Source organism: Populus alba, chromosome 16 (assembly GCF_005239225.2).
Source record: "Populus alba chromosome 16, ASM523922v2, whole genome shotgun sequence".
In the NCBI taxonomy this organism is placed as follows: domain Eukaryota; kingdom Viridiplantae; phylum Streptophyta; class Magnoliopsida; order Malpighiales; family Salicaceae; genus Populus; species Populus alba.
This window is the reverse complement of record NC_133299.1, coordinates 14,082,882-14,107,669: the sequence shown is the minus strand read 5'-3', so window position 1 is coordinate 14,107,669 and position 24,788 is coordinate 14,082,882. Positions and strand designations below refer to the sequence as shown.

The 24,788-nt window shown below is 37.5% G+C and overlaps 1 protein-coding gene and 1 long non-coding RNA gene across 2 annotated transcripts in view; one reads left to right on the top strand and one right to left on the bottom strand.

Annotated features, from left to right (window-relative positions):
• The first annotated feature begins 857 nt into the window (after nt 1-857).
• LOC118039361 (receptor-like protein 7) lies at nt 858-4,014 on the top strand. Its single transcript, XM_035046053.2, has one exon. It carries the CDS (start codon nt 887-889, stop codon nt 3,848-3,850), a length of 2,964 nt encoding a protein of 987 aa, XP_034901944.1. The 5' UTR covers nt 858-886; the 3' UTR covers nt 3,851-4,014.
• A 5,659-nt stretch (nt 4,015-9,673) lies between these two features.
• Nucleotides 9,674-24,788, bottom strand: part of LOC140954673 (uncharacterized) — a 31,280-nt gene continuing 16,165 nt past the window's right edge. The window contains exon 3 of the long non-coding RNA XR_012168122.1: nt 9,674-9,954. This is a non-coding gene — a long non-coding RNA (uncharacterized lncRNA). The remainder of the gene's footprint in view (nt 9,955-24,788) is intronic.

Sequence of the window (24,788 nt, the reverse complement as noted above, 5' to 3'; positions counted from 1 at the left end):
AATATAAAATGCAAAAATAAGACTCTTCGGCAACTTGAAATGATTGATAATGCAACTTTAAATTAATGATTGATAATTTTAGTATATACATAGACTCTTCGTCTGTCGAAGCAAGGACAAAAGCAGAAGAAAAACTAAGAAGACCTCATTTGGAGAAAAAATTGTAAACAAGAGATTTTGATCTCTTTTATAAAAAAATAATAATAATTGATAGAATTATATATTAGACAGCACCATCAAATAAATGAGGGCCGAAAGATAAAGGAGAAGTAGGGAAAACTTGAAAAAAGAAAGCAAGGCAACGAGAGATCCTTCTGGTTAGTCTTAGTTTATGATATATTTAAGATTTCTAAAATGATTAGAGGTTGTATAGCTAAAATTTTTAATTGAGAATTTTGATTAAAAAGCCAAATAGTAAAAAATGAGGTTAAAAATCACAACCCAATTTAATGCTTTAGACAGTATATAAAATAGTTGCATGCTATCCAAATTGACTAAAAGCTATTTACTTTTGTATTTTTATTGAAAAAAATAATATTTTGAGAGCTTTCCTTTTAATTTTTATTAAAAACACTCTTATTATTTTTTATATCATCGAGGAGATAATTTTTCCTTAAAAATCCCTTTATTCGTTAATTGGTTAAAGTCAAATGGTTATGCCATCAAATAGAGGAAAAATTAATAGCTACTTAATATATATAATCAATTGATGGCTCGATCCAATAGAAATAATTAGTGAAAAATCTCCATTGTTTTCAATCAAATCAATGAAAAATACAATACTTTGTTTACTTTTCTACCAGACTGAATATTTTTGTCTATATAAACTGCTTTATTTCTCTTATTTGTTTATTAAAAAAGATAGGAGTTTCTTTGCTAAAAAAACATGGCATCACCTGTGTGTTTCTTAACAATGCGGATGCTTTTCCTCTTTTTGCTGTCTTTGTTTCATCTTAGAGCTGCTTCTTCTTCTCCTTCCATGCAGCCTCTATGCCATGATGACGAGAGTCATGCCTTGTTGCAGCTCAAGGAAAGCCTTGTCATTAATGAGTCCGCTTCTTCTGATCCTTCTGCTTATCCTAAGGTTGCATCATGGAAAGTTGATGGAGAAAGCGGTGATTGCTGCTCATGGGATGGTGTTGAATGCGATGGGGACTCTGGTCATGTGATCGGCCTTGACCTCAGTAGCAGCTTTCTTTATGGCTCCATCGACTCCAATAGCAGCCTCTTCCACCTTGTTCAGCTCAAAAGGCTGAATCTTTCTGACAACGACTTCAACAACTCTGAAATCCCTTCCGAGATTCGAAATCTCTCAAGGCTGTTTGATCTAAATCTCTCATATTCTTCCTTTTCTGGTCAGATTCCAACAGAGATCTTAGAGCTTTCCAAGTTGGTTTCCCTTGACCTGGGATTGAATTCTTTGAAGCTCCAAAAGCCTGGTCTGCAACATTTATTTGAAGCATTAACCAACTTGAAGGTACTCCATCTCAGCGGAGTGGAAATATCATCCAAGGTACCTCAAATCATGGCAAATTTATCCTCTTTGTCATCTCTATTTCTCAGGGAGTGTGGATTGCAAGGAGAGTTCCCCATGGGTATATTCCAATTACCCAACCTTCGCTTTCTAAGTATCCGGTATAATCCATATCTCACTGGATATTTGCCGGAATTTCAGTCGGGCAGCCAGCTTGAATCATTGTTGCTTGCAGGGACGAATTTCTCTGGTCAGATACCGGAATCCATAGGAAACCTCAAATCTTTGACAGAGCTTGATGTGGCTGAAAGTAATTTTTCAGGGGTGATACCATCTTCACTTGGTAATCTTACGAAACTGAACTATCTACACCTTTCTTATAACAGTTTCTCTGGGAAAATCCCTCCTTCTTTGGTCAACCTTCTTCAACTTACTGACCTGTCGCTTTCTTCCAACAATTTCAGTTCTGGTACCTTAGATTGGATTGGTAATCTAACCAAACTCAGTTTTCTAGACATGACAAGAACCAATTCATATGGTAACATTCCATCCTGTCTTGGAAACTTGACTCAGCTCACCGTCTTAAGGCTTCATGGAAATAAATTAACTGGTCAAATTCCATCTTGGATAGGAAACCATACCCAATTCATCTCACTATTCCTTGGTGTCAACGAAATGCACGGTCCGATTCCTGAGTCTATTTATAGGCTACAAAATCTTGAAGAACTTGACCTAGCATATAATTTCTTTAGTGGTACTGTGGAATTGAACCTTCTTCTTAAGTTCAGAAACCTTGTTTCACTCCAGTTATCGTTTAACAATATGTCTTTGCTTTATAGTCACAATGCTACCTTTCCTCAGCCAAAACTTGTACTCTTGACGTTAAGTGGATGTCATCTAGGTGAATTTCCCAGTTTCTTGCGTGATCAGAACCATCTGGAGTTTTTAGAACTTGTAGATAACGAGCTTGTGGGACACATACCCAAATGGTTTATGAACATGAGTACCATAACCCTCCAGGATCTATCTCTGGCTGACAACCTTCTGACAGGTTTTGAGCAATCCTTTGACGTTCTTCCATGGAATAATCTACGCTCACTGGATCTCTCTAGGAACAAGCTCAAAAGATCCCTTCCAATTCCACCACCAGCAATCTATGAATATGAAGTCTCGAACAACGAATTAAATGGAGAAATCCCGGATGTTATTTGCAATCTGGCTTCGCTTTCTCTCCTTGATTTGTCAATTAACAATTTGAGCGGCAAACTTCCTCAATGCTTGGGCAATAAAAGCAGCACTGCTTCAGTTCTGAATCTCCGCAGCAATAGTTTCAGTGGTGATATTCCTGAGACATTCACAAGTGGCTGCTCATTGAGGGTCGTTGATTTCAGTCAAAACAAATTGGAGGGGAAGATACCAAAATCATTAGCCAATTGCACCAAGCTAGAGATTCTCAATCTTGAACAAAATAACATAAATGATGTCTTTCCTTCTTGGTTGGGTGTTCTTCCTCATTTGAGGGTTATGATTTTGAGATCTAATGGGCTCCATGGTGTGATTGGGAATCCAAAAACCAATATTGAATTTCCTAGGTTACAGATTGTTGACCTCTCCAACAACAGTTTTAAGGGTAAGTTGCCACTTGAATATTTCCGAAATTGGACTGCCATGAAAAATGTCCGTAATTATGAGCACTTGATTTACATGCAAGCAAACACAAGTTTCAAAACATCGCATATTACAATGAACGATGAGTATGAGTACTCAATGACAATGACAAACAAAGGTGTGATCAGACTATATGAGAAGATTCAAGATAGTCTCACTGCTATCGATCTCTCAAGCAATGGTTTTGAAGGAGGAATTCCAGAGGTCCTCGGAGATCTCAAAGCACTTCATTTGCTCAATCTCTCCTACAACTTTCTCACTGGTCGCATCCCTCCATCCTTGTCCAACTTGAAAGTGCTTGAAGCTTTGGACCTTTCTCAGAACAAACTCTCGGGAGAGATTCCTGTCCAACTTGCACAGCTCACCTTCCTCGCGGTCTTTAATGTGTCGCACAATTTTCTGTCAGGTCCGATACCACGAGGAAACCAATTCGGAGCATTTGACAACTCTTCATTTGATGCGAATCCAGCATTGTGTGGGGAGCCCTTGTCAAAAAAATGTGGAAATGATGAGGACTCGCTGCCAGGAGCTAAAGAAGATGAGGGCTCGGGATTTCCACTTGAATTTGGTTGGAAGGTGGTGCTGATAGGTTATGCAAGTGGATTGGTAATTGGAGTGATTCTTGGATGTGCTATGAACACAAGGAAGTATGAATGGGTGGTGAAGAATTATTTTGCGAGGTGGCAATACAAAGGTCAAGTTTTATAGTTTGTCAATCATAGTAAAATTGTAATTTTTTTTTCCTTGTCTTCTCTTTCTTAATTTTCACTTGTAAGGATAACTCTGATTTTCTCTTGGATGGTCTGTGTCATATACTAAAAACAAGATGGTATGTTGAATATTAGTATTAGTTTACTTATTTGGAAATTAAATATTCTTGTAGCGCCATACCTTGTTTACTTATTTTTTTAGCGTTCAAGTAGATGATTTGCACAAGTTAATTTTTTTTTAATGTAAAAAAGATATTTAAGTATTGTTAATGTTCTTTTTCTAGTGGAAAAAATATTAAATTGTGTAAGGGTTTATCTAATATAATCTGGTTGACTTTACTGGTCCAAAAAACACTCATACATCCTGTGAAAATAAATTTTGACTAAACAAAATTTAAAGCTGATATCTTTTCTTAAGTATTATTCTAGTGTTATGAGATTAGAATAATCCAATGAAAAGTAAGTAAAACAAAACAAAACAAATCCTGAAGTTTAATTTTCAATCAAATCAATATTAAATGATGAAATTTAAAGAAAAAAAAACTAATTAAGAATAAATAAAAAAATCTAAGTCAACTAGGTTAACCTGTCAAACAACAGATCTGTGTCATGAGAGTCTGATAACTAAATATAAATAATTTAATATTTAAAAAAATTAATTGAAAAAGAAAAAGCAAAAAAAAAAAAAAGCAAAGTGAAAAAAAAATAAAAAAAGAAAAAAAACAAGAATTTTAGTGACCAAAAGGAACTGCAAATATGTATCCCAAGTTCGCGGGTTTTATTTTTTTATAAAATAACAATAATAAAATCTACCTCCTTAGGAGGTTTACACTTAAATAAGTCATAAACTCTACCTCAACTAGGAAACAAAAATAAAAATATGAAATTACAAATGAAAGAAGTATAAAATCCAAAAATAGCATGAAATAAAAAAAATAACAAGACAAATAACAAAAAATAGCCAAAAATGGGGTCGGCTGGTGATTTTTCATCGTTATGCGTGCTGTTTGCTTGAATTGGTTCGTTAGGAGTCGCCACCTAGTAATTTATTGAAGGCTACTAGAAAATCGGATGTACTAGTCTTGTTAGAGATTCACGGGTAAGGGACTGGTTGTGGTTAGGGAAGGTATTAGCACCCCTAACGCACCTTACCTGAGGTAAGCTGCTTTGCGAATTTGATGTGTTTAAAGAAGTTTTAATAATTATTTTTTTATCAAATATTAGAAATACAACTTACGTATCAGTTAATAATTCTGGACCGTGAGCTAATCAAAATATTAAATTTTTTTTATTCTTTGCAATTTTATCATAAAAAAAAAAAAAAAAAAAAAACATCCATGAAACAAATACAAACACACACATACACTCTTACTATATTTTTTATTTTTTTCTTCTGTTTTTCATCCACATTTACAACATACAAATAAAAATTCAAACTAAACAAATATTACATTAAACAATTTGAAAATTACAAAATAACCCCTCAAAAACCCATAACAGTGCTGGGAAGGCCTTCTACAGCCCAGGAACAGTGGCGGCGGGTCTCCTCCACACGCCGCCGCCAGAAAAGGGAAAATAGGTGGATTTGGCTTGGCTTCTTCTCCTCTTCCCTTCCCTGCGGTGGTGACCTGCAAAGCAACTAAAAAACACAGCAAGCAATTGATTTTAATTTTTTTCTTTCTTGTTAACGGATCTATTTTTTTTTCTCTTCTTTGTTTTGGGTCTACTTTGGTCTCTATAGATCAGCTTTTTATAAATAGGAGTTTCCAACACTTGCACAAGGAGGGGGGCAATTTTGAAAAAACAAAAAACAAAAAAAAGAAAACCCTAACCCTAAACCCATCTCTTTCAAAGCCACCAGCCACCCTCCCTAGTTTGGGATTTTTTGAGTTGTGCCCCCACTTGATCAAAAAGTGAAAAACCCAACTCCCAGCAAACAAAAAGCCAGCCAAAGGTCCTCTGCCACTCTCGACCGCCTCCTCCCCTTGGCCATTTTGTTTTCCCTCTCCAAACCACCGCTGCCTCAGTTTCTTCCCTCCTCTCCTGGCCGTCCATAGACTCTCCCTTCCCCGGCCAAAACTGAAGAAACAAAGCCAACAGCCCCAGCTCAGCCACACGTCGGACCGAAACCAGAGTCGTTCCCCTTCGCTCTCCCCTTTCGTCGGCCGCCTCCCTATCTTCCCCGATCTCTTCATCTCTATCAACACCGAAGATTCCTCCAGCAGCGGTCAACACTCAGCAGCCCCATAGAGCCAACAGTCTCTCCCCGCTGTCTGCCTCTCAATCTCCAAAATCAGAGCCAACAGCGCCATCCACAGCAGCGCCGTCACCCTATGCACATCGCAGATCTGCCCGTTGACAACAACCCAGCAACGGCCATAGAAGACCGCCACCGTTAGATCTGCCATCGGCAGAATCAAAACAAACCGGGACGAACAAAGGACAAAAGGTTTTGAGCAGATCTAAAAATAACAAACTAAAATCGACTGGTGTGCGTTTCTTTTCTTGTTCTGCAGGTCGCCAGCAGTTTAGGAAGACACAGAAGAAGAAGTCGATCCAGATCTCCCTCGTTCCTGGTTTTTTTTCCGTGGCGGCACGTGGGTTCACTCGCCGCCAGTGGCGGGGCACGTGGAGGAGACGCGCCGCCACTGTTTCGTGTCCTAGAAGCCTTCTAGCACTGTTCCCGTGGCTGCACTGTTCCTGATTCTATTTTTTAGGGGTTATTTTGTAATTTTAAATTGTTTAATGCATTTTTTGTTTAGTTTTGAATTTTTATATTTTGTAGTGTGCAAAATATGGATGTAAAAAAGAAAATAGAAAAAAAAGAAGAAAAAAATATAGTGAAAGTGAATATGTTTGTATTTTTGTTATGAATGTTTTTTTATGATAAAATTGCAAAGAATAAAGAAGAATTTAATATTTTAATTTGCTCACGGTCTAGAATTATTAACTTATACGTAAGTTGTATTTCTAATATCCGATGAAAAGACAAAATTTTTAAAACTTTTTTAGCACGTCAAAGCCACGAAGCAGCTTACCTCAGGTAGGGTGCGTTAGGGGTGCTAATACCTTCCTTAACCACAACCAGTCCCTTACCCATGAATCTCTGACAAGACCAGTACATCTGGGTTTCCTAGTAGCCCTCAATTAAATACTAGGTGGCGACTCCAACGAACCAATCATATCAAAGCAAACGCGATAAACAAAAAAATTGCCAGTCGACACCACGCGGATTTGACGTGCGACAGAATGGCGACTCCACTAGGGAAGGTACTGTTTCTGACAATATTGTACTAAGCTTTGTGTATTTGATCTGTTTAATTTTTTGCATTTTTGTCTTGTTTAATTTTTATTTTATCCATGCATTTTATAGAATTGTTCCATGCATCACATGTCTTTATTTTTGTAAGCATATACAAGCTTCTAGGCTAGGTGGGGAACTAGCGATCTGCCCTAAGACTATTGGTCAAGGTTCAGATGCGTGAAACACCCAACTCATATCTAAGTGCTTGCTTGGTAATGGTGGGCATACGTGCCTTAACTATTCCTCGCAATGCCCCCATACTGTCTTTACGAAGAACGTCACTGGGCAGATATGAGACCCTTTTGAGACCAGATAGAAAACCTACCAATATTCACATAAAGAATAGAAATCTATCCTAGTTGTGTATGTTTATCATTATTTGCATCAGAGCAAACCCTTCTTGAAGCATCTTGAACTCAAGACTTGTGGGTGATACAATGGCCTTCACTCGAAAAATTTTCATTGTAAAGTTTGGGCAAAAATCACGATTCTTGTTCCATCATACAAGAGTTACGACCATATTTTCAACCCTCGAAGGGCGAGTTCATCAAATAGATTACATGTTCATATATTTTTTATGCATGCACCAGGATGAAAAGTAGGTCCCCTACGAGTCTACAACACCTGACTTTGAACAAAATGCACGAAAGATGAAGAGTGTGTTCGCCGTAATGTCCATTTTCAAGAAGAGTTGGAGTCTCTAAAAACAAGTGTGACTCGCCTCTAGCTTACTCGAGCAAATACTGAGAAATAACTCTGGGAAGTTCCTTACAACTGACCAGTCATCTTTTTTTTCAAAAACCCAACAACGACTCAGCCCCGAAGAAATCAAGGGCAAACATGGTCCAGATGCCTTAACAAAATCTAGCATTTCTGCAAAAGCTTTTGTGGGAAGGTTGATCGAAGGGGAATTGCACCACCAGTGCATAATAGAGCTTATTCTTGTTCTGCAAAAAAAAAAAAAAAAAAAAAAACTACCTCAGTTTGATCATGCCTGCAAAACTTCTTGATTTTTGTTTCAACCTATTCCAATTTTTGTTGGTAATTTGGCTCATAATTTCATAAGATTTTCCCTGTCAAATGAGCTTTTCTTGTTAATAAGATCATGTGTTTTCCTGTGTTCATAACATATCTTCATTTTTGTTGTTGTTTCATACAAAGAACATATTTGTGTTTTCCTGTGTTCATAATATATCCTTGGAGATATATTTGGTGCAACATCTTGAATAAAGAAACAGTGCCATCACAATTTACATTTAATTCAATCAATAACACAACTTAATGAAGAAAAAGATGGATTCGTGCAGCTACCATTACGGCTTACTTACGTTGAGCTCAGCCTCAACAAAAGGACTTGTTTTCACAAGCCATGTCAACTAAATTCGTTTTCAGAGCATGGAAACTAAAGGTTTGTAACGCCAACAGTTGGAATTTTGGAAGCTTTGGTGTTTTCGTTTATAGATTGAGGCAACTCTGCCTTTGCCCAAAATCACTAAAGATATTAGGTGATTCTATCGATGGATGTACTTTATTTGGTGTTTTCGTTTACTTGGCATCACATCCTGGTGTGGCTCCAAATCTGCATCTTATAGCTGCTATGTTGCTATTTTTGGCATCAAACTTGCATCTTTTAGCTGCTATTTGTATATTTTGGTCTCTTTGGTTTGTTGATCATTTCATTACATAGACCTGCTATAGGTGAGATGTAAGCAGAATTACTATGTTCCCACCAGCTCTTGGCGTCTTCTAATGCAATATTATACTTGATTTGATGATGCATTGAGCATTGCTGGGCCAGACGTCTTCAATGAAAAGTCCCCATTGTTTTCAATCAAATTTGGTTTTCTTCACAATGAATTATTTGTGATAGTAATGTTTGAAAATTTATTTAAGGATATATTTTTTTAATAATCGAGGTTATTCTATTAAATGTTAGAAATTATAGATGCATGGACCTAGAGTGACCTAATTAGGAGCATGATTTTAAGATTTAAAACCCCATCAACTTATCCACCAAGAACATCTATTGCCCCACATAAAATAAAATTTAAAAAATAAAATAAAATCCTTTGACCTTGTCAACCTAACTAATCAAAACCACCATAATGATAAAAAAAAAAAATACAGTTCTACCCTTGCCCATTCAAAAACTGGAAAAGATCTATTTATGGGCTAGTAGAATAGATCTAGATCTAAAAAAAAATTTATAGAACAATCATAATTTATTAGCTTCTTAAAACTATAGTAATAAAAGATATGGCTGGTTATTGCATCAAACTTAAATTTTTATAAGTGATTTCCCTTAATTAGGGCAATACTACGTTGCAGAAAGGCCCATTAAGAAGACCTACTTGAATTTGAGTATGCACTATTGAATTTCCACTACATTGAAGCAAATAAAAAAGGGCATTGTGATTTAGGGTTCTTTCTTAGATATGTGATGATGACCTATGTTTGGCACAATGCATGATGGTATTTTCAAGATAGCATTTAAGATAGTAGCAGATAATCATTGCATGTTCAATCTGTATTTGATGGGATGAAAGGAATTGATAACATATGGTGTCTAAGTGTCAAGCTACTCAAGAACAGAGGATAGCTCGGCTCTTTACTTTTCAATTTCATATATCAACATAAACATTTAACAGGGTCAACACAATCTTGAGCACCATGCTCGATCCTGAACAATCTAAACTTCAGCATCATGGCTTCTTCCAGCTAAACAAAAGCAGATGTATTTGGAATCCAGTTGTAGGACATCACATGGCACCTTCGAAGATGCGCACCATGCACATTTGCTTCATCAAAGTTGCAAGATTACATGTTAAATCTGGTCAAACAAATTTATCTTTGAATTTTTCCCCACCCACTAACTTCCAGTATTCACATTTCTAACAAGCAATAGAGTACTAGGATGTAATTCATCCTCAGAAATATTGCTTACAAATATGATGTGAGATGTCATTGACATATGAAAGAACATTGCCAAGCAGGAAACAGGAACCAGTTCTTAGTTTGAGTTATGTAAGAACTCTACCTCCATCCTCAATTTCATCAAGACAATAAGCTTGTACAGATGTATATTAAGAAATACATATGTAAATATGAATAATATCTATACCTGCCAAGATTAGCAGAGGTCATATCCCGCTAATCTTGGATCACGGCTTCATAGCCTTAACAGTAGGAATAATTCAAGTTATGATTGTATATATATATTGCACTGTTTGATCAATGAAATACAACAAACCATTCAGTAATTTATTTTTATTATGGTATCAGAGCAGTACCTAGGTATTTAACGCTTTCTACATCTCAGCCGCCTTCAAAAAACCTTGTCCAACCAAATACTGCTAGAAACCAAAAACAACAATTCCAAAAATCTCAATATGGATTCATCACATCCATACTTTGTTCATCAATCAGATCACCCTGGTCTCATGCTCGTTCCAATAAGGTTGAATGGTACCAATTACCCATCTTGGAGCAAATCAATGATTCATGCTCTCATAGTCAAGAACAAAGTTGGCTTTATCAATGGAACCATTCAACCTCCTTCAGAAACTGAACAACCAACAGAGTATGCTCTCTGGAATTGATGCAACATAAATCTAAAACCCAACACCTCCTGAAATCTTTTGTCTTTTTCGCTCAAACTCAATTTCATGCTAACATTAAAACCATTCGGGTAGACAATGGATCAGAGTTTTTTTCCATGAGAGAATTTTTTCAGAATCATGGTATTGCATATCAGCGCACTTGTGTTTACACTCCTCAACAAAATGGAGTCATAGAACGTAAAGCATCGTCACATTCTAACCGTCGCACGTGCATTAACTTTTTTCAATCTCATCTACCCCTTATTTTTTGGGGTGATTGTGTCTTGACCGTTGTCTATCTCATTAACCGATTACCCTCCCTGTTACTCTCCATTAAATCACCTTTTGAGTTCTTATACAATTGCCCCCCCTCATTCGATCACTTAAGAGTATTTGGTTGCCTCTGTTATGCAACTGTTGTCCATCTCATTTCCTTACCTACTCACGTTTATCTTCTGCCCATTGTGCATTTCTTGCTAAGATTACAGGTCACACAGAACCTACATCCTATGCCCAAGCCATTCTTGACCCAAATTGGCGTCAAGCTATGACCGTAGAATTAGAAGCTCTGCAACACAATAACACTTGGAGTTTGGTTCCACTGCCCGTTGATCATAAACCAATCGGCTGTAAATGGGTCTACAAAATCAAATACAAGTCTGACGACACTATTGAACGTTATAAGGCTCGGCTTGTTGCCAAAGGCTACAATCAAGTTGAGGGCATTGATTATAAAGAGACTTTCTCCCCTACTGCCAAACTCACTACACTACGTTGTCTTCTTGTTGTTGCTGCTGCTCGTCATTGGTTCATCCACCAATTGGACGTGCAAAATGCGTTTCTGCATGGCGATTTACATGAGGTGGTCTACATGCAGCCTCCCCTTGGTCTTCGCCGACAGGGGCAGAATGTTGTGTGTCAGCTTTATAAATCACTGTATGGCCTAAAACAAGCTTCCAGAAACTGGTTTTCCACCTTCTCAGATACCATTCAACAGGCTGGTTACCAACAGTCCAAAGCTGATTATTCTCTTTTTACCAAGGCTCAAGACACTTCATTTACTGCAGTTTTGATCTACGTTGACGACATACTTCTCACAGGAAATAATCTTCAAGAAATGGAACGTCTCAAAAAGTTCCTTCTCAAATGCTTCCGCATCAAAGATCTCGGAGATTTGAAATATTTTTTGGGCATCGAATTCTCTCGTCCTAAGAAAGGCATCTTCATGTCTCAAAGAAAGTATGCACTCGATGATGAGTACTTAAAAGTGCATGTTTATCAAGGTTTTATATTATCATTTTGCACTTGAAGTATCAATAACACCTTAACTAAAACATGTTTTATAATAACAAGTTTGATATTATAAGATACCTTAATTTATGGTAAATGCTCATTTTAAATGCAGGACTATCACATAAATAAAAGGATTGATTGATGAGTTTAAGCATTGAAAGTTAAAGGACAAAGAGATGGCCAAACTTAGAAAAAGAGATGTCGGTGCAAGTCCAAACCGGAACATTGCTCGTAATTGGATCATATCTGGAGCTCTAGATCTCGGATTTAGGTCCATTTTATATGGATGGAAAGGTAAAACATAGGCCTACAACTTTCATTTGGACACCAAGATCTAAGAAGGCCGTTTTCAAGTCCAAATTATAGGAACAACGAAGAAGTCCGAAGCTGTCCTGCAGCCCAGACACTATTTAGTGTTTAGCCCATATCTTGAGTTCTAGAAGTCCAAATGACCTCATCTTTTTTGTGTTGGAAAGCTGAGACAATTTCCTAGAACATTCCTGAGGATTCTGGGCAAATTATGATGTTAGCAATGACGTCTTGTTCAGACAAGAAGATAAGGATTGTTATCAAGTCAAGATGTGGCCACCCACTCATCAATTAGTCAACAAATCAATAGTTCCAAATTTTGGCCTATAAAAGGAGGCACTTACCATGTATTGAGGCATCTTGGTTTCCAAATCAAGATCATGCTCTTGCTTTCTCTCTTTGTATTGCTTATGTCTTGCTTTCATTAATATCAAGTTTATGCACTTCATTTCCTTTCCTTTACTTAGTTAACCTCTTTCTCATTTATGTTCTTATCTTGTTCATTTATGTTTCTTTCTTTCATTATGTTCAGCTAAGTTAATTATGTCAAGGTGAAAAAGGTACACTAATGGTGTAAAAATAAGTATAATATAAACTTAACATGGACCTTAACGTTGGATACTAACATGTTTTATATTTGTTATCTTGTTCACTTTTAATACTTTGCTTGTTAAATGGTTAATCTAGATTTATGTTGTATAACACTTGGTACAACAAATACTTGGTACTTTCATAGCCCATACTGTATGGTATAACCGACACCTGAGCTATGAAAGGGACTTGATTTGTTGTTAACATAAGTTATAATCATGAATGCCTGCCAACATTTACAAGTATTAGCTTTATTCGAATAAGATAACTAATGTAATCATGTTAACAATTTATAATCTGATTGGAACCTCCTTTATGTGTGGTTTCCAATTGAGTAATAAGAGTTTATATTATACTTGTTTGAAGTACCATTAGTGGATCCTCTAACCTTGACATTTGTTTTTTATCATTGTTTAATCCTTACATTAATCTTCCAACTCAAAGTTCTCATTAATTTCTTCATCTTCTGCTTTTATTATTATTATTATTATTATTATTATTATTATTATTTACATTATGTTTATATTATATAATATATATCTTTGATCTTTTCATAAACTCAGTATATAGGCTGGAAACCTGTGACCCGATCTTTTAGATCATTCTCAGGTATAACAACGCCACGTACTGAGTATAATAATAATTATTATTGTTGTTATTGTTGTTGTTGTTATTGATGTTATTGTTGTTCTTGTTGTTGTCTTGGTATTTATAATTTATACAATTAACCTCTCTGTGGTTCGAACCCGGTCTTGCCGGGTTATTTATTACTTCGACACTCCTGCACTTGGGAGAAGACATCAAGCTTTTGGTCGTGTCACTCGATATTTTACAAGATTCAGGACTTCTAGCTGCACGTCCAGACAAGTTCCCTATGGAACAGAACTTGAAACTCACTCCCACAGATGGAAAATTACTGGATGATCCATCAAAATACAGGAGACTAGTTGGCCGATTGCTCTACCTTACTGTCACAAGGCCTGATATAGTCTATCCTGTTCGAACGTTAAGTGAATTCATACATCAGCCCCGCAAAACTCATTGGGATGCTGCCATACGGGTCCTTAAATACATTAAAGGGACTCCAGGTCAGGGTTTGTTATTTTCTACCACTAACAATCTTACATTAAAGGCTTTTTGTGATTCAGATTGGGGAGGTTGTCGTGCAACAAGGAGATCAGTTACAGGATACTGCATTTTTCTTGGAAATTCACTCATCTCATGGAAATCCAAGAAACAAGCTAATGTTTCAAGGTCATCAGCAGAAGCTGAATATCGAGCTATGGCCAACACATGTTTGGAGCTGACTTGGTTACTCTTTATACTACAAGATTTAAAAATCCCACAAACAAATCCTGCTCCTTTATTATGTGATAATCAAGCAGCTTTACATATTGCAGCAAATCCTGTTTTTCATGAACGTACAAAGCATATCGAAATTGATTGTCATATAGTTCGAGAAAAACTACAAGCTGGAGTGATTAGTCCTTCATATATACCTACACGTTTCCAATTGGCAGACATTTTTACAAAGGCATTGGGAAAGGATCAGTTCGTGACATTGCGCAACAAGTTAGGACTTCATGATATTCACTCTCCAACTTGAGGGGGAGTATTAAGAAATACCTATGTAAATATGAATAATATCTATACCTGCCAAGATTAGCAGAGGTCATATCCCGCTAATCTTGGATCACGGCTTCATAGCCTTAATAGTAGGAATAATTCAAGTTATGATTGTATATCTATTGCACTGTTTGATCAATGAAATACAACAAACCATTCAGTAATTTATTTTTATTAATGTAAACAAGCTCAAGCTTAACCAAATTATATGTGATGAGATCAAAAATTAAGAGACGGTGTAGCTCAACCAAATTATAGCAATGCATAATATATTGGAATCTACAACATACTATCAATACACAAAAGGAAGATATGCACCCTTCACAGATTGTAAAGCAAGCAATGCATGCAGACGAATCACCTAACACAGAAGACTAAAGAAGACTAGCCATTCTATCATTACTTATATATATATATATAAACATTGTAAATTGTGATTATAACTGCTATATATATAAAGTCAGTTATATACTGTTAAGTTAATTAACAGAAGTTAGTTAGAATGTGTATATTTATGTATTCATGTACTCTGAGAACAGTAACAAAATAAGAGAAGAAAATACTGCATGCAGATTGCAGACTTTCTAAAACTTGCAATTTGTTTTTCTTCTCTCATAAAGAAATTCATTCTCTTCTTCTTTCTCTACTTCTGCAGTATTGAACAAATCTACTGCAGCAAATTCTTCATGGTATCATAGCTATATTTCTAAAAATATAAACTCTTCTTTTTTCTGCATCAAAAAGATTCAAGATCTTTATAGTTAAAATTTAAAGGAAAAACTTTCTACCATCAACTTCTTGATTACTTCAAAAACTTCAAAATGTCTGATCATCTTGAAGAAAATGCTTCTACAGCACATAAAGATTCATTCAATACCACTACTCTAAATCTTTCTGATGATTTTTCCAGCTGCTACTACCTCCACCCTTCTGATAATCCTAGCACACTTCTGGTTTCTGAAATATTCACCGGTGAAAATTATATTGCATAGAGTAGATCCATGACAATTGCCTTAACAATGAAAAAAAGATTGCCTTCATTGATGGTTCTTTAGTTCAACCGAACACCACCAATCAATCACTTCATGTGGCATGGCTGAGATCAAATAATTTGGTTCTGTCTTGGCTGATGAATTCAATTGCCAAGGATATTCACAACAGCCTTCTTTACTTCACAACAACATTCGACATCTGGAAGAATTACAAGTTAGATATCTTAGAAGTAATGGACCAAGGGTTTTTAGTTTAGAAAAATCTTTGAGTTCCATTTCTCAAAACTCAAAATCTATCACTGAATATTTCAGTGAATTCAAGGCACTATGGGATGAATACATCAGTCATCGCCCAATCCCAAACTGTAAATGTGGAAATCTTGATTCATGCTCATGCAACATTTTTTAGCATCTAATAGATCGACAGCAATCAGATTTTGTTATGAAATTTGTCGCACCCTAAAAAAATATCCGCGCGCATCGGCAGGTGATTTTTCTCGTATGTTGCATTTGCTTTGAATTCGTTCGTTGGAGTCGCCACCTAGTAATTCATTGAGGGCTACTAGGAAACCTCATGTACTGGTCTTGTCAGAGATCTCGGGTAAGGGACTGGTTGTGGTTAGGGAAGGTATTAGCACCCCTAACGCACCCTACCTGAGGTAAGCTGCTTTGTGTTCTGATGTGATTTGAAAATTTAAAATATTAATTAAATTCTAAGGCTTGAATAAATCAGTTATTAAATCCCCGAATATATGTAGAAACTTGTTCTTACATTTTCATGGCAAATACAACTTGATTTTATTTATCCTTGAGATATTTAACCATATTTAAATTAACAATTAATTCTTTTTGTCTTTTTTTTTTATTTTTATAACATAAATAAAATTAAAAAAAAACACACACACACACACACAACTTTCTTTTTATTATTTATTTTTCTTTTCTTTTCTTTTACATCACATCTGTACAATAAAACAAATAACCAAAAATTCAAAACAAATCAAATACAATAATATCTAAATACACACAGCATCTAGAAATTACAAAAAGGAACAAAAAGGAAAAAGGAAAATCCTCGGGAACAGTACTGCACAGCCTTGGTGCCATCTGAACAGTGGCAGCGCGTGGACCTCACGCACCGCCGCCACTGGCGGCGCGTGGGTTCACACGCCGTCACGGGAAACCTGGCAATCCAGGGGTGTATGGAGCGGCTTCCTCCCCTCTTCGTTTTTCTACCAGCAATGACCTGCAAAATAACCAAAGCCATAACAACCAGTTGATTTTAGTTTTTTTTATTTCATTTTGTCTTTGAAATCTGCTTCGGCTTTTTTTTTTTATCCACTCCGTTTCTATGCCTCTTCCCTTTTCTGTTTCAGGTGGGTCGATTTGCTATGGCTTTGTCTTCTTCTCCTCTGTTTCGGGTAGCAGATCGTATGCCAAAAGGGGCGGCCGGCGGCTGAGCTTCATGCGTGTCTGTGCAGCGGCCGGTGCCGGTTTGGGCGGATGGATTGTTGTAGACCACTGTGTAGCTGCGATGGAGAGGGGATCGCTGTCGATGATGAGGCGGAGGAGCGAACAGATCGAGTATGTGGGCGTGCCGCCGATGCTCGGTTCGAACTAAGGTCGTCGGGTCTGTTCGGTGAAGGAGGAAACGTCGTGAGTGAGAGTTGAGGGGTGCTGGATCGTGGCTGCTGTGAGGCAGATCGGAGGAAGAGAGGGAGTTGTGGTTGGGTTTGTGAAGCAGAGGACCGGGCTGTGGAGAATGGGAGAGTGAAAGGGAAAGTCAGGGGAGATGGTTGTGGGCGGCCAGGAGAGGCAGGGGCCGGCCGGGATTAAGCTGGTTGGGGTTGGCTGTGAGAAGGAAAAAAATGGCTTGGGGGGGGCCGGCGGCTGTTTTGAGAAAAATCGGAGAAGATTGGTTTAGGGTGGGTTTTTTTTGTATTTTCTGGTGTTTCCAAAATTAGCCCCTGTATCAAAATTGGCCCCACCTTAAAAATAAAGTGTAGCATGGTATTTATAGGAAAAGTTTTGCTAGGTTTTCAAACTAGTCCCTCAACTTTTCCTTTCCTTCTCTTTTCCTTTTTTTTTTTGTAAATTTTGATTTTTCTTATTTTTTTTGTTTTTTTTTTTAAAACGAGCAATATCAACGTCGAATCAATGAGGAAAATCAATGATTTTAAAAATGACACGTGAAAAGTCGAACGCGTTTGAAAATCTTTTAAAAATTTAAATTCTTTTTTAGACGACGTTGAAAATGCTAAAATGACGAAAATATATTAAAAAACATTTTTTTTGGATTTTCTTTGTTTTTCTCTATTTCTGAATTTTTAAAAAATATATCAAAACATGGGTCAAAAAATGGGTAGCAACAGATGCCCCCTCTTTACAATGCTTACGAAGCAAAAATCCTCAATGTTTTGCATAGTAAGCTTTGTAAAGAAAAAACTTGTCTTTTTGTTTGCTCAATATCCACTTCATCTAAAAACCTTACTCTGTTCTTTTTTTTTTCTCTCTCTCTCTCTCTCTCTTTTTGCATTATCCTGAGATCCCAACTAGCGACCTCCTTTAACCAAAACCAAAGAATGTGTGTAACTTGGTCAACCTGAAATCTCATATGGAGATTCCCTTTAACCAAAGCTACATGAGATCCCATCTGGCGACCTCATTCAACTAGAACAAAAGAATGTGTAAAAAGTGGTCTCATTGCAATGGGTGACCAACCCAGGTGGAAAGAATGTGAAAAAATGGTCTCATTATGATGGGTGACCTACCCAGATGGAAAGAATATGAAGTGCGGTCTCATTCTAATGGGTGACCTACCCAGAAAAAATGGTGGTCTCATTGTGATGGGTGACCTACCCAAGTGGAAAGGGGGAAAAGTGGTCTCATTCTTATGGGTGACCTACCTAGGGGGAAGAATGGCCTAATTCTTATGGGTGACCTACCCAAGTAAAAAAAAAAAATAGAGAATGGTCTCATTCTAATGGGTGACCTACCCAGAAAAAATGGTGGTCTCATTATGATGGGTGACCTACCCAAGTGGAAAGGGGAAGAGTGGTCTCATTCTTATGGGTGACCTACCCAGGGGGAAGAATGGCCTCATTCTTATGAGTGACCTACCCAGGTAAAAAAAGATGGAGAATGGTCTCATCCTAATGGGTGACCTACCCAGCAAAAAAATGGTGGTCTCATTGTGATGGGTAACCTACCCAAGTGGAAAGGGGAAGAGTGGTCTCATTCTTATGGGTGACCTGCCCAGGGGGAAGAATGGCCTCATTCTTATGGGTGACCTACCCAGGTAAAAAAAGATGGAGAATGGTCTCATTCTAATGGGTGACCTACCCAGCAAAAAAATGGTGGTCTCATTGTGATGGGTGACCTACCCAAGTGGAAAGGGGGAAGAGTGGTTTCATTCTTATGGGTGACCTACCCAGGTAAAAAAAGATGGAGAATGGTCTCATTCTAATGGGTGACCTACCCAGAAAAATTGGTGGTCTCATTGTGATGGGTGACCTACCCAAGTGGAAAGGGGGAAGAGTGGTCTCATTCTAATGGGTGACCTACCCAGAAAAAAATAGTGGTCTCATTGTGATGGGTGACCTACCCAAGTGGAAAGGGGGAAGAGTGGTCTCATTCTTATGGGTGACCTACCCAGGGGGAAGAATGGCCTCATTCTTATGGGTGACCTACCCAGGTAAACAAAGATGGAGAATGGTCTCATTTTAATGGGTGACCTACCCAGAAAAAATGGTGGTCTCATTGTGATGGGTGACCTACCCAAGTGGAAAGGGGAAAGAGTGGTCTCATTCTTATGGGTGACCTACCCAAGGGGAAGAATGGCCTCATTCTTATAGGTGACCTAGCCAGGTAAAAAAAAGATGGAGAATGGTCTCATTCTAATGGGTGACCTACCCAGAAAAAATGATGGTGTGGTCTCATTATACTGGGTGACCTACCCATGCGGAAAGAATATGAAAAAGCGGTCTCGTTGTGATGGGTGACCTACCCAAATGGAAAAAATGTGAAGTGCGGTCTCATTGTAATGGGTGACCTACCCAAAATGGAAAAAATGTGAAGTGTGGTCTCATTGTAATGGGTGACCTACCCATGTGGAAAGAATATGAAAAGGTGGTCTCGTTATGATGGGCGACCTACCCAAATAGAAAGAATGTGAAGTGCAGTCTCATTGTAATGGGTGACCTACCCAAAATGGAAAAAATATGAAGTGTGGTCTCATTGTAATGGATGACCCACCCAGATGGAAAAAATATGATGAAGTGCGGTCTCATTGTCATGGGTGACCTACCCGGATGGAAAAAATGTGAAAAACGGTCTTATTATGATGGGTGACCTACCCAAATGAAAAAAATGTGATATGACAAGTGTGAAAAATAGGACTTACCTGGCGAAGTCCTAAGGGGATGACAGAAGAAGGGCTGGAAAACTTGGTGCCTCCTGATAATTCCCGATCATAGGGTTTGAAAATCGGTGTTTCCTGACTGCAAGGGTTGACAACTCGAGGCTTCCCAATTGCAAGGTTGATCTTTTCATTTCTTTGGGATTTTCCTAATGGTAGGGTTCATCCCATCGTCCTTTTATTCCATGATCAAAACCGATTCTTTATTATCATCACCACAATGCTTCTTTCTTTTTCCACCATCTTGCTAGACCTCATTAAGGATTTTCCTGTAACAATTAAAAAATATATGCAAATATTTTTTTCTTTTTTTAGGTTAGATGATATGCATGCATTCTTACCTGATTTGAAATATAGGTCCCCCCCTCTTTGGTGCTCCATCGTCATAGGGTGCCCTTGTTTGCATCCCAAAGCTTTCTTTGTTCTTCCGATGCAGTGACTTATTCATATGATAATCATCACTCAACTATAAGTGCAGTGCCCATCCTAGGCGGTCTTCGACGATTACTACTCTCGTTGCTTATCAAGCTTGGCCATGCCCCCAAGTGTGGTGTTGCTTGATTCATCATGAAGAATTTTCTCTCTTGAATTTTTCTGAGAATTGTCCTCTGATTGGTTGTGTGCATCATGCCAACACCTATCAAGATTGTTAACCAGTCTAAAACTTGCCTTTGGTTGAAACACCATTCAAGTATATATGGTCACCAGGCTTCATGGAACTGCCAAGTCATCCAGACATGGTTCTCATGCTTTGCAGTAAAAAGCTCATCATTGTAAACTCGATGTTCTTCTCTATGGATTCCTTCCAGCTTGTCAAATCAGATAGTGAAAAGAAATGTGTTGGCATCATCAATGATCCATTTTATCACCCGTATTCATGCGGTGAAGCGTGCATTTGAGCTTCAAAACAAATGGTCCCACTGTCAGTCTTGGTGGGTGCATCCTTCCAGCATTCGTTCACATGCAACTTTGTGATAGCATCGATCCAAAGTCATAACCATGTTGAAGATGATAAACCAAAATGAAGATATGAAAATATCCTTCTAGTGCAGCGTTGCTCATCAATTGCTGCTGAAGTGCACTAGATCATGGATTGTCTTTGAACAACATTGCCCCCAATATGATCTGAAGGTTTGTTCATCGGTTTATACTCAAGAAGGTTTTTCCTTGTCATTGTTAGATGCTAAACATAACTTTGATGAACTTTGACGACTCATCATCTGATTCTTTCTTTGACCCCAGCTGATCAGAATGTTGTTTGTTTTTCTTCTAAGGGCCCACTGTATTGCCCCCAAGTGGTCAACGTTTCAAGGAGTGTCGAGAAATGTTGATGTCATTTTTGTCAAGGACTTTGCAAACTCAATTGATGTTCTTGTTTGAAAATCTTTCTTGTTCTGGAATCAAATCTCACATTTCAACGATCATGTCTATTCAAGTCTAATTGTTGAAATGAAATCAGAGAGATGTCTGTTTTTTGAAATTATTTTTTTTCTTTTGAAATTCAAACTTCTTTGGTCAAAGACCCAACACACTATTCAATGCAGTCCTTTGATTGTCTTGTATTTGAAAACAGAAATGAACCGTTGTAAGATTTAAAATGACTTTTTCATGGTTCTTTGTGTCCACTTTAAACTCTGATTTTGGGTATATCTTTTGATGGTCTGTGATGAGGTGACATTTTTATGAATTTCAAAAACAAGATGCTCAGGCTTTATCAAGAAAGGTTGTTTCTTTTCTTAGCATTTATTTTATCAGCATGCATAATAACCAGTAGCTTAATTCATGAAGTCACGACCCTTATGGAAAAGCTCTTCCAGTTTTGAGAGCGTCATTTATCGATTCAAATTGCTTGCTTGATTAAAAAGGGCTTTTAAAAGCACGTAATGCAGGCTATGGTTCATGGCTATGAAAGAAAAGAATTTCAAAGGCTAAAAAGGTGTTTGAGGGTTTCAACGACTTAGGATCAACATTAACTATTCATCGATTCTTTTTCTCTTATCGTCATTGTAGAAAAAGTGACATATAACCTTGTTATTCTCAAATATTAGAATTCTCTTAACATAGGTCATAATGCAAATCCAACTTTTCCTTTGATGAATAACCAATCTAAAAAAATTTTGAAGATATTAGAGGCTTTATCCCAGACACACCAAAAGATAAGAAGCATCAATTTTTCTAGTGTTGACTTTTGGCATTTGCTGTCTTTTCTCAATTGAAAACTGTCTTGCCTTTCTTAGAATTGATAGGCATTTTCTTTCCTTTCCATTTTCTTTACATTTTTTTTTTGCATAGCCTTCCTCAAAGTTTTTCTTGGATGGCCCTCAATCTATGGATTTTCTTCTTCTAGCCCTTTCTCAAACATTGGACTTTGGTTCTAAGCTTTTGTTTGATCCATTGATTTTATCAGTGTCTCCAAAATATTTCTTATTTGCCCCCAGTGTGGGGTGTGATCCTATTCAGGGTTTCTTTTTGAAAGAAAATATTTCACCAGGCTCAAAATGGGACTGCAAGGGATAATATTTCAAGAGACATGAAAGGATAACAAAGATGGTCTTTTCTCATTTCAAGCAAGGTCAGTTAAAACCGATAGATTTTGACCTCATCCAGTGTAATGATTGGGACTTGCAAGAGTCATGATTCACGAGTCCATAACTATTGAATCCACTACATGTCATTATGCATACAGCTAAAACTTAGCTATATGATGTGTGGTTCAATTTTAAGTAATTTGTTCGGTCACCTCATGTCATTTCAAACAAGCATCAAGTCATTTCTGTAATCAAAACACTTTTAATCTTCAGGATTGATTACCCTTTATCGCATGTTGGAGTTTGATCAAAATATTTTGTCAAAATACCCTTTGAAAGAAGTATCTCTTGATTTCAAAACAACAAAAAGACAAAGAAAAGACATGTTTCGTTCAAGGATGAGATGTGACCCTAAAAAAAAATGCAAAATGGCAAAAATCCATAACAAAAATGCTTGACAGTTTAACTCCTTCTTGGACCAGCTTCCCTGGCAATATCTATGTTTTGTTGAGCAATTCCGATCACTTGTCATTCTGAAAATGATTGACGACATCATCTTTCGCAAATTGAGTTTGACTCTTGAAACTCTTGCATCTGTTTAACTAAAATGGCCGAGGACCCCCACCATGACAACACATCTCTTGTCCAGATTGAACCACCTGGAAAATAGTGGTTACATGGGATTTGTTGGAGTCAAGCAAAATTCTGGAATCTGGCAGATGTCGGTCGACAAACTTAAGTGGCAGAGGAATGTCAATATTGGCAAAGACATTTGAGCAATTGATGCTACCGTGAGACCTAGATAGACCACATAATTAAGGTTTCACACTGTCAAAGTTATCTCCTGATTCACCTCTCATCATTGTTCTAGAATCCATGGTAGATCCTTCAATCTTTCCTCTCTTCCTAGCTTGTTCAATTCTTCGGCAAATCCTCACAACATTATTTCAGTCTTCCAATGTTGCTATGGTTGGTTAAGGATTGTTAGAAAACTTTCCAACAGCTTGGTAATCTTGGCAGCGCCCAAAAACTTGTAGTATCGCCACTACCAACACGTGGAATATGCCTTATCTCTTCTATGGGAGGAAACGATGAACATGAATGTCCTCTATTTCTTCTTCGATTCCTCTTGAACGGTGCAGCAAACAAGCACCAATAGAGGGAGTTCTGCTCTGTTGAAGTTTCAGTCTAGGCATGTCTCTTCTCTCTACTTTTGCATTTTAATACTGACACTGTTGGAGAAAAATCATAAATGATCTGAAACTACTGTATTCCTTCTTGGATTTCCCACTTACGGATCCACAAACAGATCTCTACAGAGAGAGTTTTACTACGTAGAAATTTGATGTCTGCTAATATTTTTCAAACCAAGTCTGGCTCTTCAACCTGCTACAGTTTCTTCATGTTGAAACTGATGAGAGAAATATTTGTAGCATATGCAATTAGTAAATCCCCTCTTACACTCTCAACTTGCAGCATCATAAACAGATTTTTATAGAAAAAGCTCTACCATGTTGAAGTTCGACGACTGCTCATATTTTCAGACTAGGCCTAACTCCTCTGCCTACTACAATGTTTTTCTCGTGCCACTGGTGGGAAAAAGTTTCAAAGCATATGAAATTAATACATCCCCTTTTCCATTTCCCATTGGCAGATCCACAAATAAATCTCTACAGAGAGAGCTCTACCACGTAGAAGTTCAGTGTCTGATCATGGTTTTTCGGACCAACATCTTGTGCTGTTGAACTGGAATTGAGCTCATAATTGGGGTAGCTTCAAAGAAGACTAATGCACCATGTACAGGAGGCTAGTAGTGGTTTGGTTCCATTAGATGATGTGGAGGCGATGAACACTTATCAGTGCAACTGGACAAGAACTAGATTTGTCATTAGTTGATGACTGAAGGCATTGCTGCTATTGTTCATGACTGAAAAGGAGAGGCAGCTTCAATTGGAAGTGGACAAGCAGTGTTCCCACAGAAGACTGTGCAGACATTCTCTTTCCATTTGATGCTCAACACTTGTTCGAGCAGATCTGAGTCCAGCTACTTCACCTTTGATGCTCTCAAACTCAATCTGATAATGAGCCTCTATCTGACATCTTTCTTCACTTCCATCCTTTCTTCAATCACTTGCAGCACAGCTTGTGCGGGGGAACCTACTTTTCAACCTGGTACATGCATGATAAATGTATGAATATGTCATCTATATGACGAACTCACCCTTCGAGGGGTGACAATATGGTCGTAACTCTTGTATGATGGAACAAGAATCGTGA

Excerpts from the sequence above, each read along its gene's own strand:
- LOC118039361 (XM_035046053.2), top strand. The coding sequence starts at position 887 with ATGGCATCACCTGTGTGTTTCTTAACAATGCGGATGCTTTTCCTCTTT.